At 54.8% G+C, this 15,258-nt stretch overlaps 1 protein-coding gene across 2 annotated transcripts in view; it reads left to right on the forward strand.

Annotated features, from left to right (window-relative positions):
* The first annotated feature begins 1,662 nt into the window (after nucleotides 1-1,662).
* Grid1 (glutamate ionotropic receptor delta type subunit 1) overlaps nucleotides 1,663-15,258 on the forward strand; it is a 731,151-nt gene continuing 717,555 nt past the window's right edge. For both annotated transcript variants that reach the window (XM_059274150.1, XM_059274152.1), the window contains exons 1-2: nucleotides 1,663-1,785; nucleotides 4,023-4,178. In XM_059274150.1, the coding sequence (XP_059130133.1) occupies nucleotides 1,707-1,785; nucleotides 4,023-4,178 (235 nt within the window). In that variant the 5' untranslated portion in view covers nucleotides 1,663-1,706. The remainder of the gene's footprint in view (nucleotides 1,786-4,022; nucleotides 4,179-15,258) is intronic.

Below are 15,258 nucleotides of genomic sequence, written 5' to 3' on the forward strand. Positions count from 1 at the left end.
ACACTCACACAAATGCACGCTCCCCGCACAGTCCTTTCTTCCCTTCCTGTTTTGGCTCACTAGCAGCACTGAACGCCTGAAAGCTTCTCCTCCCTTGGTGGCCTTTCCAACTGTCATCGCCTCCCGGAAGCCACAGCTGCCTTTACTTTCAAGCTAGGTCAGGGCCCAGGCCCGGAGCTCCTCTACAGCCCTCTCCACATCTTTTTATGGCCTGTGTGGGTGTCTATCTTTCCCACGGTGCTGGGAGCTCTAGACAAGGCTGCAGCTGAGTCTATCTTGGCCCCTCGAACCCAGCGCTTATCCTGGCGCCCAGTTCTGCCAGGCTCGGCTGGACTCAAGTTTCCGAGGGAATCAGAATTCCGGAGGGCTCAACTGTCTCCCTGAAATCTTGGGTGTGTTCAATGGAGCCCAGTCCAACTAGGACCTGGGGATAGGGTTGTGAGCCCAGATTGCCTCCCCCTCCCTGGCTGGATCCCTCAGCAGCTTCACCCTTTATACGGTGGTGGTGGTCCGCCCAGAGGCAGGGTACCCGGAGGCAGCGGGAGTCCGGCTTTGCTCCCGCGGCTGGGAGCGGGCTCTCCGCCCGGGCTCGCCCTAGAAAGCTTCGTGCAGGGTGGCTGTCTGAGAGCGCCGTCCGCTTGGAAGGCTCCTCACGTCCAGGCGCCGCGGTCACGGCTGCGCCCGTTTCCGGCCATGAATTGGGCTTCAGAGTCCGAGTCTCCTGCCCGACTCCCGGCGCAGTGCACCGCCCCGGGGGCGGGGGATGGATGTCCGCCGAAGTCTGCACGGACAGCTAGGGTTCGAGCCCGCCGCCTGCCCGCTAGCATCCTGGTGCCTGGCTCAGTGCCCCAGGCCTTGCGGTCTATCTGCAGGTTGCCCAAATCGCGGGTCCAGTTCCGAAAGCGGTTGTCCGTTCCGGCCACTGCAGACTCTCGGCTGAAGTCCCCCATCGCCAGCGAGCTCCGAGACCCCCACCTCCCCGAGGGCAATTAGTGACCGTGCCTTCTTCGTTTCTCCGGCGAACCCTGAGACCAGGCCCGCACGGCCAAGCCTCTGCTCGCCGCAGACAGGCCAGGTCTCCACCGCGGTGCCGGCCTCGGAGCATCCCCCGGCCGGGAGCGCGGAGCACCGGGCGCCCCCTCCAAGCACCGAGCGGGCGAGCGGCGCACGGCGAGGCTAAGGCTCCGCAGTCACGTGGTGGAGAGGAGGGCGGAGGGGAGGGAGGCGGGCGGGAGGGGAGGGGGAGCGCCGCCGAGGGGGAGGGGGAGGGGAGGGGGCGTCCTCCGCAGTTCGCTCCTTGCTAAGGCTCAGACACACAGCCAGCCCGGAGCCGCCGCTCGGGCCGGGCCGCCGCCGCCGCCGCCGCCTCTGCCTCTGCCTCTGCCTCTGCCGCCCCCAGAGCCGCTCGAGTCGCTGGAAGCGCCGCCGCCACAGCCGCGGGCCGCCCCCGCCGCGCCGGCCTGGGCTTGGGCTGCGAGCGCCGCCGCAACCGCAACCAGAGCCGGCGCGGGAGCCCGAGAGCACTGGGCTGGGCTGGGCTGGGGCGGGCGCAGGGCGCAGGGGCGGGAGCACGGGGGAAGACGCACGGGCGGGCTCGGCTCTCCCGGGGAGCGGCCCGGGACTGCACCGGGACCCGCGCCTCCCCGCTCCGCGCTGCCCTCGGCCTCGCCCCGGGCCCGGGCGGATGAGCCGCGCGCCCGGGGGACATGGAAGCGCTGACGCTGTGGCTTCTTCCCTGGATATGCCAGTGCGTTACGGTGCGGGCCGACTCCATCATCCACATCGGTGAGCTCGGAGGGCGGACGGGCCGAGGCTGGGCGGGGGCCCCCAATAGAGACGGTGATGCGCGGCGTCCAAACTTGTCGGTTCCCCGGGCCGAGGGGCTCAGCAGGCAGTGGTCCCCCGAAGGCCCGCGCCGCCCCGCGGAGGAGCTGTGCTCCCGCCGCTCGGCGCTCCTGCGGGCACCTCGCTGCTCCCCGGGGCTCCTGCCAGTGCGCGGGGCCCCGCGGCCTCTGCCGACACTTAGGGCCGCGGCTGCAGGGAACCTGGGGATAGATGCTTGTCAGAGATGTGTGTCCCTGGCGGGGCTATCGGCAGGCTGGGCCCTTCGGCACAGCCTGAGCACTGGGGCCAGGGGCGGACAGAGCAGGGGGCTAGCTAAGTTGGCAGGGCAAGATCAAAGAGGCCAAAGCGGAACCCTGTGTGACTGTGGATGGGTGCTGTCAGCGTGCCAGTGTGTGTGCACCTGGCACAGTGTTGGTGTCAGTGTGAGAGGGCGTTGGGGTGTGTGGGGCCATCTGAGCGTGTGTTAGTGCGACTACCGCGTTCTGCCAGCCTGTTAGAGTGGACACAGTGCTTGCCTGTTTCCCCGGTGTGTGTCTGTGTAGCTCTCGGTGTGGGGGTGTGTGTGTATCTGGTTGTGGCAACTGCAGCCCAATCCTGGACAGTTCCAGAGTTTCTGCCTGATCTAAGTCTTGGGGCCAGCGTACAGTCTGGGTGGTAGGGGTGGAGGGAAGGAGCGTGGGCCGTGGGGTGGGGGGTGCTGAGCAGGAAGAGATGGATGGAGAGGAAGGAGATGAAGAGCAAAGGAAGGGGCGATCAGAGGAGGGGTAGCGATCGGGAGTTAGGAGCAGAATGATTGGGATCTCGAGAAGTTGGGCCCGGTTGTGTCTGTGTGGGGGGGCTGTCAGCTGCCGCTTTGGGGGAGCCCCTCCGCAGTCGCCTTTCCGGAAGTTGGGAAAGACCAGCGAACAGGGACAAACTGGGGGTTGGGAGGAGTGAGAAAACGTGGTTGATGTTACCCGCGGGGCAGAAAGAGGAAAGGGTGGTGAGGCACCGAGTCCCTACTCCGAGGGCTGCAGCGCTCCCCTCCGGGGCCGGGGCCAGGATCCAAACCTGCTTCCCGCCCAGGAGCGGGCGTGGGTCTCCCGGTCAGCATTGCGGCTCCAGTGTAGTGAGGAATCCGGGAGCTGAGCCCTTTTACCCAGCTCTCAGCTCCAGGGCAATTACAAGGCCAAGCAATAGGACCTTGGCGACCCTTGGCGCTTGGCAAGGGGGCTGGGGGTGGGCACCCCAAAGCAGCAGTCCAACTGATCTCCGCTGTAAACGCAGGGTCAGTGAAAGCGTCAGGTCGGCCGGAGCTCTGGAGGAGCTGTCCTTGCTTCTAGAAGGACCGTTGAAGAGTGGTTTCTTCTGGGACTCTCAGTACTGCTAGATCAGAATGTTTAGGGGTTTAGGATACAGCCCCACCCCTCCATACATGCAGGAAGAGGAAGTGAGAGACAAGAGCAGAGGCATGAGGCCATGCAGCATCTTGACCATCCAGATGCTGGCTATCAATGCCTTATGCCTAAAGAAAAAACCCTTGTGCAGGAGAGCTAACTGTGGACCATCTTCTCACTTCTGCATTCAGCATGGAATGTAAAGGAAAAAGGAGCCATCACTCCATCCTGGGATTGGACTGGAGGACATTGTCCTCTTGGAGAATTCACTTGGCTCCTGGGATGGGATTTATGGGACCATGTCAGATGCATTTATTTGAGTGGGAGGCACCTCAGCTTGCCACATCTTCTGTATGGGGCATGGCTGGGACACGTGATGCTTTGGTTATGAAGCCCATGTGACCTGGTGGTAGCATGAAGGATAAGCATGTGTAACTCATGTCAACTGTGTGCACTTGTGTGATGTGGGGGAGGGGAGCATATCCTGCTTGGGTTATGTTGGGAGATCTTTAAACTACCCAATCAAAACAGAATCCTGAACTAAGACTGGTGGCTCATGCCTGTAATCTCACTACCTGGGAAGGCTGAGGCAGGAGGATCACCATGAATTCAAGTCCGGCTGTGGCTACAGAAGGAGAACCTGTCTCAAAAAAAAAAAGCATTATAAACAAAAACAAAATCCTAGCTCAGTCCTCCTACCACTTGGTACCTAGAGGTCCGGGCAGTGCCCTGACCCCAGGCTGGAAGTGAAGTGGGAAGGGTTCCTCTCCAGGCCTGGTCTTGACCCCTCTTCTGTCTCAGGTGCCATCTTTGAGGAGAACGCAGCCAAGGACGACAGGGTGTTCCAGTTGGCTGTATCGGACCTGAGCCTCAATGATGACATCCTGCAGAGTGAGAAGATCACTTACTCCATCAAGGTCATCGAGGCCAATAACCCGTTCCAGGCGGTGCAGGAAGGTGAGTGGCCACTAAGCCCATGCATGAGTCACTGGGCTGCAGCCAGTGAGGCTGCGTAGCAATGGGTCCAGGCAGGGTTGCTACCCAGTCGGTTGTACAGAGTCTCCTGGTCGGCGTGCTGCTGTGCCAGGTGTGGTGGTGGCATGTCCTCCCAGGCCTAGCAAGGTAGGGCGGCTCCGTACTGTCAGGGCAAGCGAAAAGTCTCTATGCACTGCAATCAGGTCTCCTCGCAGGAATGTGCGGCTTCTTTCCCGCTGGGTGGATGCGCGTGTGTGCTCCACGCTGCCGCCGCTGAGCAGGCGTGGAGCTCAGGGTTGTCTTTGTTTCTCGCGTGTTTGTGGGTGGGTGTGTCTTCGTGCCGTTGTCGCGTGCACCTCCCCAGAAGCTTCTCGTGGCCTGCAGCCCACAGGAGCTTGGCGCACGGAGCTCGTCCTATAAGCCCTGGCTGTCACACAGCCTGGCTGGCGCGGTTGCACACCCTGTGGCGCCTCGTTGCGTCTGCCCCGCGGGTCCTCAGCCTGGCTTCTCTCTTCTTTGCTCCACTGTGTGTGGAGCAGCCGGTTTCTTCGCCGGGGCCAGCGCTGCGGGCCTAGGAGGCGTTGTCGCCTGGGCCGGAGGTGGGCGCTGTTTGCTCAGGAAAAGAGAGGAGCTGGACTAGCTCTAATGGCAGGAAAATCTTAGCCAGGCCCGGTGCAGCAGTATTTCCCTGCAGCTGTCTCGCTGGGACTCCGAGGCAGGGGCAACAGGTGGGCAGCCAGGGAGGCCATCGCCCTTTGCTGGCTTCCCCTGGCACCTGCACTCGTGGAGTGTACTTATAGAGTGCAGGCAAAGCACACACAACGCATAAAATAGTGGAAACTGCTGCTTTCAGCATTGGCAGATGTCTGTCGTCGTCGGATGCGTTGGTGGCAGCCTTTTCTCTCCCTGTGTATTCCCTCCACTCCTACTTGGCTGGCTGCTCGTCAAGGGTCCCTTCTCTCCTGTTGTTGATTCCTGGTCAAGGCCCTGCTGTCTGCTCCACCATGCTCTTTCCCCTTCCTCGTTGTCTTGTTTACCACAAGCAGGGCTCCACTGTGGTGCCAGTGCCCTGAAGTGCCACAAGGGTACAGCTGGAAGCACAGCCTGCAGGGACTTCTTCCCAGAACTGGCGGGGCTACGGGCAGGGAGGAGGTGACTGAGAGCTGTGCTGTCAGTCTCTCCTTGGGCTTGCTGGGCCTAGGGTCTCCCTGTCCCCGTGGGGTTACACACTGCCCGCCAGTTTCCTGGTACCTTAAAGGATGAGGTGATCAGTGATGGATGTAGTCTGTAGCTAGTGCTGGAGTCTTCATGCAGTTTTGGCCAGCCTCCTGCTTTTAGGTACAGCAAAGGATGGAGAGGTGGTCAGCCCTTGGGACTGCCCAACTGTAAGCCTTGGAGGATGAAGGATGTTTTAATTGTCCAGGTCCCCAGTCCTAAGTGCTGATTTGTGGTGGTGTTGGTGGCTGGTGCTGCTGGGGCTGGTGATGTGGTTCAGTGGTCAAGAACACTTCCCACTCTTGGAGAGGAGCCTGGCTTGATTCCTAACACTTACATAGTGGCTCACAACTGCCTGTAACTTCAGTCCCAGAGGTGTCTGACACCCCCTTCTGGCCTCTGCTGGTTCCTGCACAAATGTGACATACTTACATATGTGCAGGCAAAATATTCACGCACATAAAATAGAGCGGCTGCTTCCAGTATTGCAGATGTCTGTTAGCTTATGTCCTTTGAAATAGAGGCATGGGGGTGTCCCTGTCCTTCTTGTGTGGCCTCATCCCACCGTCTGTCTCCAGATGCCCTCTGACCCCAAACTTCTTTTGTGTGCTGGCTTCATGGTTCCTTGGGGCCTCTGCCACCGGCCCATATCAGATTGGAGTGTCTCTATGGTTGTTGCTTCTGACAACTCTCTCCATAGTGTAAGGCATCCTTTGCTCATTCATTGTGCCCCGGAATGAAGCACAGCCATCTCCACCAGGGACAGAAGGTGCTGATCTTACATAGGGTTATAACCCGAGGCAGGATGCACACACATGGATGAGCTGTCCCTGGAGAGCTCATCTTTGTTCACAGGAGCAGCTGTCACACAGCTTCCGTTGATTTGTGCCTTGTTGGCGGGAAAAGTCCTAGTATTGTACATGTATCTATCTTTTAAAGCAAAGCACTGCTCTTCAGTGTAAAGTGTATATATATATTTCATAGTTTGAGGCAGGGTTTTGCTCTGTGTAGCTCAGGCTTTCCTCTTTTTTAAGTCAGTCCCTTCTGAATGCTGGGACAGTAGGTGAGCCTTACTCCATCACCATACTTGGCTTTCATGTTTGGTTTTGAACTTGTCAACCAATGGAACAATTTAAAGAACAAACTAAGTGTAGCTATGTGCCATTTGACCTTCAAGCCCCAAATGCAACTTTGTCCTGGCAGTAAAGGCTCCAGCCAGGGTCTTTCACTGGTTCAGACTTTTTTTTTTTAAAATTGGTTGTTACTTGCTTTATGTAACTGGAAAAATATCTCTATCTCCAAGGATGGCAGGTTGACAATCTCAGAAGGGTATGGGAGTGTTTCTGCACATCTGGAATGAGGGAGTGAGATGATGAGGATCAGTGGTTTTTAGGCATAGGAACACTGGACAGGTGCTGTTGCTGGTTAAAGCTGTCATGCAACTTTCAACCTTGGGAGTGGCATGGGCTGACATCTACCTTGTTATCTATCCCATGGCCTTGCATAGCTCCTGGGTGCCTACAAGGAAAGGGAGGAGCTATCAATGGAGGCCTTGGGAGAAGCTGAGCATTGCTTAGCAGCCTCCTCCCCTTGGCCTAATGCTTGTGGAGCAAGTATTCAGCTCATTGGGTCTCCTTTCTTGCTTGTTCTATGGGGTACTTGTCTGCCCAGAGGCTGGCTCTTGCTGGGTAGCTAATCCCAGCCTTTTCTCCTGAGCTTGGACACTTACTGCAGAGGATATTATTTGGGGAATGGAGAGCAAGGGCATACTGGTCTTTATCACTGTCTTTATCACAGAGAGGACAAGTGTCCAGTGTGTCCCAAGGGGTCTGGGGTTAGAGAGATGTTACCTTGTTTAAATTTGAGGGGCAACACCACGACCCAGGGATGGGGCCTGGTTGCTGGAGCCCAGAGATGAGAGCCTGCCTCACTCATTGCATGACCTCAGGGAGTCTTGGCTCTGTGCCGAGCTCCTCTTTCGGGATCTGTTAAAAGGGAATAATTGTAGTAGCTGCCTCCTGGGATTATTGGGAGGATTAAATGAGATGAGACCTGTATAAATTGCCTGCATAAGGCCTGAGGTTGGTGTTCAGTAAACACTAATTCCCTCCCTACGCTCTGACCCAGCTATGACTTTTCCTCAGTGTCTCTTAAGGCTATTGGTATTTTCAGCTACATAATTTCTTAAGCTGGTGAATTCCTTGAGAGAGGACCCTAAATGACCTTTTCATTTTCAGCTTTTATCACCCCCCCCCCCAGTTATAAAAGGAATGCATGGCTACAAGGAACATGGGTTACTTTTAAAATGTAAAAAAGAAAGAGGCCAGTGCATGCTTCTTATATAAAACGTGGAAGGTGTGGAGAACAAGCAGCAGAGTGAAACCCTCCCGAGCCCCATGGCATTATTTCCTTCTGTCTTTTTCTCCCTTTGTATTTATAAGGAAGAGGGCTGTCATCTGTTTCGTGCTGCATATTATTGGCTTTTTCATGAAACCTCCATGAACTAATTGTAAACATTACTTCTAGTGCCTGCATGTGTTTTCCGATATACACTTTTTTTTTTTAAAAAAAAGAAATGGAATCATTTATGTGGAGATATGCATACTTAAATATTTCTGAAGAAAACAAGAAACTCTCCTTGGATGGATGTGCTGGCTCTAAGATTTATACCTATGATTTCCTCGGAATAGTCGTACAAACTCCTTACAAACACTGTCTTTTAGGATAGTATGTCGGATATGTGCTTTATGAGGGTCTGAAATGAATAAACAGCACAGGACAGTTAAGGCTCTAAAATGTTGCATCTTGGATGGTTGAAGTTTGCACTAACATGCTCTACAAGACAAATATGAGAAAAGATACCAATTTGTTGAAAAAGTCAACTGTTTTTCAGCGCTTGCTCAAGCAGAAGATTATGTAAATGCATAAAAGAACTGGCTGCACGTGAGTCTCCTTTTACAGAATTATCTTTGCTGTGAGTAGAAGACGCGAGTTAGTGGATCGGCTGTAGATGTATCTGTCACATCAAGGGAGGATAACGGTTTAAGGGAGCGGCAGAGGAAGGGAAAGTACCCGAGATGCTGTTCTTTAGCCACCCGAAGCGCAAGAAAAAGACAAGGTTAAAGGGCTGGGGATGCAGACGGTTCATAGAGCGCTTTCCTCACAGGCGCAGAGCCCCGGGTTTGACCCTCAGCACCACACAAACCCGGTGTGGTGATGCACACCTGGCATTCGAGCACTTGGGAGGTAGGGGAGGAGAAGCAGAAGGCTAAGCTTCTCCTCAGCTACAAAGTGAGTTTAATGCCAGCCTGGGCTACACAAGACCTTGTTTCAAGAGAGAAGAGGTGGTGGTGGGGGAGACAAAGTCAAGAGTGGTCACCTATGTGTGAGGAGGCCCTGAGCCCCGTGCTCAATACCACATTAAAAAAAAAAAGCTAAAATTTCCTAAGTGTAGTTGATTGTTGACAGAATGATGAAGTGTGATTAAAAAGATACAGGAAGCTTGTAGACAGCCACTTCTGAAGGTCTGGCAGACTCACCCCCTCTCCTTCCCGGTGGGCACCCTGACACTCACTTTGCCACACTGGTGGTGGGTTCTGCTAGAGGGCCCTCGTCCCCGACCACTGCTTCCCCCTTTACTTCTGCTCAGAATTAAAGGGTTCACTGAGGCCACATCCTGGCATCCCTGAGGGCATCTTCTTCAGGATACCGAGGACATTGCCAGGGGCTCTGAGTGAGTGTGACATTCACGCCTTCAAGAAGGTGTGTCTAGGTCCACTGCCACCATTGCGTCACTCAGCTGTGTTCATTTTCTCCTGGAATACAAACACTTTCTACCTCATGTTTAGTTGGTTAAAGCAGTGCACACTTGTCATTTGATAACTCTGCAGGTTCCGAGCCGGACGTGGACTCACTGGGCTAAGGCCCAGGTGTCGGCATGGATGGTACTTTACGGTTACCCCGGGGACAGATTTGTGTCCTTACCCACTTTCCCAGTGCTGCTTCTTCCTCGGCTCTGGGCCCCCAGATTCTTCTCCAGAACTCCCAGCAGTGAGCCAGATCCTTTTCATGTAGTGCCATCTGACCCTGTCTCTCTCTTCCAGGGGTAATCAAGGGTGGCATTCCTATTTTAAGGTTAGCTGATTTGAAAACGTCTCTCTATCAGTGGTCTGTATTCTCCTGTGCCGCGTAGCCAGCACGGTCGCAGTTCTGGTGACTAGGACGCGGAGGTCTGTGTGGGCCACTGTCACGCAGCCTCTGTGTGCCAGCTGCAGCCAGGGCATGTTGTCACTCTGGGCTCTCTTTCCGTTTCATGAGGTTTCTGCTTCCTGCTCTCTTGCTGTGTCCCTAGTCTCATCCAGGCTGGCTTGTCTAGCTTGGGATGCCTGGCTGGGTTTTCATTCCACAGGAGTGTTCTACAGGTGTCACCGTGTGGGCCTGTGGGGCCTCTACAGAGTCACCTGTGCTCCAGGATGGCAGATGGCTCCTCTTCTGGGCCTGGAAGCTGCTTGTGCATAAGGAAGTGCACGGAGGAAACTGTAAGTCCCAGCCTCCTTCCCTACCCAGGGAGTCTCTTTCCCAGAGGCTCACCCTCCAGTTCCCAGCTTCCCCAGGTGTGCCCTTAAAGCCCTCGCTGTGGTCAGTCTTGCTTTGGTGCCCTGGGCTAGAGAGAGCGATGCTCTTCCTGGCCCCTCAGCACCATTGCCAGGGATGCCTCAACCCCGAAGATGTGTGGGAAGATGGCAGGTACACAAGGTTTCTTGCTAGAGTCTGGCTAGGTACCAGGAACTGTGTAATCCCTCCCTGGATTCCTCTCAGGCTTTGGGGTTCTTCTCCACTGATCACTGGGATCATGTCACTGGATGTGCACACACATACACGCCAGCATTCCTGTGAACACACATATCTAAATGCGTAAATGTGAGTCCATACCCTTTCTAATCTTATAGACTATGTGCGTGCCCCATCCATCTCCTCCTGTTTGGGGTTAGACTCTCATAGTTTCTGCCTTTCCCCGTTCTGCTCTCCAGATCGGCATGTGGAGCTTACCTGACAGCGCACCTGAGGGTGTCATATGCCAGGTATGTGGTAGGTGGCCACAGTCTAGTGAGGCTCTCCACGCTGTGTCTGGACTGCTGAGTCTGCACTGTTCGGACACCCTCCAACTCCCACAATGACACTGGGGCCATTGCTCCTGGATTCTCTTGGAGGCCTTTATGGCTGTCCCTCAATCCTCGCAGCCACAGCCTGCAGGCAGGACGGAGAGACAGTGACAGATCTGTAGCTGCCAGGTCAGGACCCAGACTTTGTTCCTTCCACACTGTTGTCTTCCCTCTCAGTCATTCCCCTGTTAACGGTTTGTGCGTGGAATGTCCCCCACGTGCCCGGTGCTTCTGGGGGCGGGTGGAACCTGTAAGAAGTGGGGGATCGAGGGGCATATCTTCAGTGCTTGACAGTGTGCTCCCAAAGAGAGAACTGGGTCCTCCCTTCTTCCTCTCTCTTTCACTTCACGGCCAGGAGGTGAGTTGCGGAGCTTCACCCTGTGATCCTACCGTGATGCCCTCTCTGCCTCACCCCAGCCCTGAAAGCCACAGTGCCAACTGCAGACCCTAGTAAACCCTGCTCCTTATAAACTCTTTATGTCGGGCTTCTGTAACTGTGACAAGGCTGGCTAACCCAGTCCTCTAGAAAATAGTGTTGGCTCAAAAGTTAAAATGTTGTGTCTGGGCCGGGCGGTGGTGGCACACGCCTTTAATCCCAGCACTCGGAGGCAGAGGCAGGCAAATCTCTGTGAGTTCGGGGCCAGCCTGGTCTACAGAGTGAGTTTCAGGAAAGGTGCAAAGCTACACAGAGTCTGCATTGCTTCTAAAACGTTTCTAGTCCAGTTTAATCCCGTACTTAGATGTGACTTCTTTTGAGTTTTCTACCCAGGGCCGTGCCTGTGAGAGGCTGGGGTAGTTGGAGGAGATGGGGAGAAGCTGGTGTAAAGAGATATAATTAGAGTTGACTAAGAGGAGTAAGCTCAAGAGATGTGCTGTACAGGGCGGGGTGTATTGTTAGTGGTGTTCCATTGTGTTCTCGCGAAAGGCTAAGTGTTCTAATGCAAACATTTTTCGGTGATGCATTGTGCGATTAGCTATATTTAATCACTCCTCAAGGTATATGAATATAATAACTGCAGAGTTTTATATAACCATAAGATAAAACTAGCTGGGAGGTGGTGGCGCACGCCTTTAATCCCAGCACTCGGGAGGCAGAGCCAGGTGGATCTCTGTGAGTTCGAGTCCAGCCTGGGCTACAGAGTGAGTTCCAGGAAAGGCTCCAAAGCTACACAGAGAAACCCTGTCTCGAAAAAAGAAAAAAAAAAAGATAAAACAAACAAAAACAATCCTGTTCCAGGCCTGGTCACCAGTGGGGCCACCAGCAGTGACACACCTGTACTGGACTTCCTACAGCCTCAGCCCTCGGGCCTGTCCCTTTTTTCCCTGTTGCTGTGATGTAATAGTGACAAAATCACCTTGTGGGGCAAAAGGGGATTCTGGTTCACAGTTGACAGTCCATCCTGGCGGGGAGGCCGCAGGGGCAGGAGCTTGAGGGAGCTGGTCACGTGCTCTGCTGACAGGAGAGAGCAGCCCATGCATGCTTGCTGGTGCTCGGCTGGCTCGCTCACTCACATAGCACAAGTCCCGCCCACAACTAAAAAGGCTTTCCCTACATCAATTAACAGAATCGAATCAACCCTCACCGTCATGCCCAGAGGCCCATCTCCCTAGTGATTCCAGATCCTGTCAAGTCGACAATTAACATTAACCTGCTGCTGGCTGGTGACAGCCTTTTCTCTGGGGGTGCCGGCCTCTCCGACAGCTTGTCAGTGTCCCGTTCTCGGGGTCTCCCTTTTCCATCTCTAAACAGTTTCTCATTTCATAGGCGGTGGAAAGACCTTCAGGACACTTTCCCTGTGTCCAGAAGCACAGGCTGGTGGTGGGTAGTGATCAACAAGCCTTTTCTCATGTTTGTGGGTTGTGGGTGGGGCAGGTTCCTAGGGGGTGAAGCCTGCGATGATCCCCCGCTGGCCCTCACGTCCTCAGCTACATCAAGGACACTGGCCCCGGCCAGTCCTGCCTTTCCTGTTGGCTGCCCTCACGTTGTCTTTGCCAGAGCCCACCGAGGCAGCCGGCACCTGCAGAGGCAGCTCCATCTGCCCTGCACCTGCTCACAGCTGTGCCCTGCCTGGCTCTTGTACTCCATCCAAGAATAGACAGTATCCTAGAGCTGCCAGGGAGCGCTCCTTCAGGTGGACGGAGGCTGCCATCCACGCTCAGCTGTGACTCTGGCTGTTTCTCTCAGCTTTCCACACGGCCAATGGGGTGATGATGCCGAGGCCAGCTATGGGGTGGTTAGGAAATGTACTGAATGCCTAGGCTGGGGCAGACACTGGGCAGATGCTGCGTAGAGAAAGTGTTGTCGTGGCCCCCAAATCAGCTCTAGGCCTTACCCTGTACTGTCCTTGTGGGCCGCAGCCCCTGCCCCATATCTGGTGGCTGAGGCTTGTGATTTGAAATTGAACTTCAGCCTTCCTGGGTGTCCCAGGAGAATAGGGAAGGAGGTCCGTGCAGACACCATGGCTCATATGGAGGCACTTCAGAGCCATCTGTGCAGGCCTGGGCTCTGGGCACTGGCGGCCTATCATTGCTTGATATTTTAATCTTACTGTAGCCGTATTCACTCAGAGTGCAGAGTGGCTGGTATGGGCCTGGCTGTCCCAGCCCCCATAGGAGCTGACTATAGGCAGATACAGGTCTGTTTGGCGTTTGGAGGTAGGTCTGGGTCTGACTCTTGAATGTTAAAAAAAAAAAAAAGCCTTGTATCTGAACCCCCCACCCCCACCCCCAGACTCATACGTGGTGCTTGGTTGTCAGTGAGTGGTCTTTTGGGAAGTGAATGAATCCTGAGAGCTGGGATCCTAAGTGCGGACGGAGCCACAGTAGCCTGGTGCCCGTGGGAGACGGTGCGAAGTGGGAGACGGGACTTAGTGGGAGGAGATGGGTCATTGCGGATGCATATTTTGTCCCAGCTCTCTTTCTCTGCCTCCTGCCTGCCTCGGGATGAGCCACTTAGCTCTTCCACACAATGCCTTCTAGCATGCTCCACCTTACCATGCACAGGTCCAGGAGAAACAGAGCCACGTGACTGAGGACTGAAAATCTGAAACAATGAACCAAAGAAAATATTTCTTCCCTCAGCTGGTTTCTGCCAGGTGTCCTGTCACCACAGTGAAAGCCTGAGATACCAACTCGGACCAGTTGGCTGGCTGGTCTTGTAAAGGTCGCTTTCCTCTCTGGGCCTCACCTCAGCATCTGGGAACAGGGCTCCCTCTCTTTGGCCCGACTCCCGCTCTCAGCTTCCTGTGGTGGCCTCCTGCTCATTGCAGAGGGTGACCCTCAGCATCTTACTGGCCTGGGGTCACACACTTTCTTCTCTCTGGCTGGAAAAGGCTGTATACTGGGGCCTCTCTGGGCTCTGAGCCCCGCTCTGAGACTGGATCTGGGCTCTGGGCTGGGTATGTCTCACGGTGCCTTGCAAGAAGAGGCACTAGAGTCGAGAGTCTCTCTTTCTCCTTTGTAAGGATCTGGTGAGAGGTGGCTATCGACCAGCCAGGAAAAGGGCCCTCTCAGAACACATTATGCTGGCACGACCTTAGGCTTTGAGCCTTCAGAGTTGTGAGGAAACATTTGTGCTGCTTAAGACATGCAGTCTGTGGCATGTTGTGACAGCAGCCACAGTCATCTCTGCCCTCCCAGGGCCTTGGTGCCTGAGTCTCTCAATCGAGACATTTGGTGCAGAACGTCTTTGGAGTGGATGATCTGTGTCCCTCAGGGATGGGTGACACACATTTATGACCCAAGTTTATGCTGAGGTTGTCTTTTTGCCATGGCCTTTGAATGTCTAAAGGCCGTTACTATGATCCTTGCAGGTTTTCTGGCTCAGACCCTGGCCCTTTAGTATTACCCACATATCTTTTGCTGACATACTATTTGTCAGTGTCCCTCTTAGCACCCAGTAGTCCTGATGTGCCTTGTCAGAGGACTTAACTTGCTGAGCCTCAGCTTTTGTGTATGAAATGGGGGATAACGGTACCTTTGTTAATGGGTTGTCTTAAGAACCAAATGAATGATTGGCCATGGAGAACTGGTCTGTTTCTGTTACCAAGGAAAGACCAGCCATGGTTATTGTCCTCCTGATGTCACCTGACCACTGCAGAGGGATGGGATGACCCCTAGCTGTTTGGACACTGAATTGACAATGATGAAGCCCAAATAGGTGCTGGTTCCTGTTGTCTCCTGCTGCTGGGGCTGTGGTTGAGTCTCTAGTTTTCAGGCCCTGGGACCTCTTAAGGAGGGGAGACGCACTGGACACCGCCACCTGGGGTGTTTGCAGTTGCTAACTTAGAGTGGATTGTACACTGACTGCTTTAGGGCCCAGTTAGTTTCAACCTTGATCAACCTCACTCTTGCCTTCCAGAGCATAGGTTCTCCTTCCCAACTTCAAGCTAACCCTCCAGGGACCCTCTGTTGCCTTCATTGGCCAAGGGAATGGGAATGCTCTGCAAGCTGTGTGCAGGCCCTGCCGCTGTGGTTTAACACTGTGGTTTGACTCTGGTCACTGACCAGAGCACTGCCGATTACAGGGTTGCACCAGTACGAGTTCAAAACACACTAGGAACCAAGTGATGTTGCAGCCAGTAGAGTCTGGGGGCTGCTTCTGTCCCCTATGGTCGCATGTGTATTCCATGGAATCACAGGGTGCAAGTCTGCAAGGCCTGGGACTTAATCACTTTTCCTTCATT

The sequence above is a fragment of the Peromyscus eremicus genome, chromosome 9, assembly GCF_949786415.1.
Source record: "Peromyscus eremicus chromosome 9, PerEre_H2_v1, whole genome shotgun sequence".
Classification (NCBI taxonomy): domain Eukaryota; kingdom Metazoa; phylum Chordata; class Mammalia; order Rodentia; family Cricetidae; genus Peromyscus; species Peromyscus eremicus.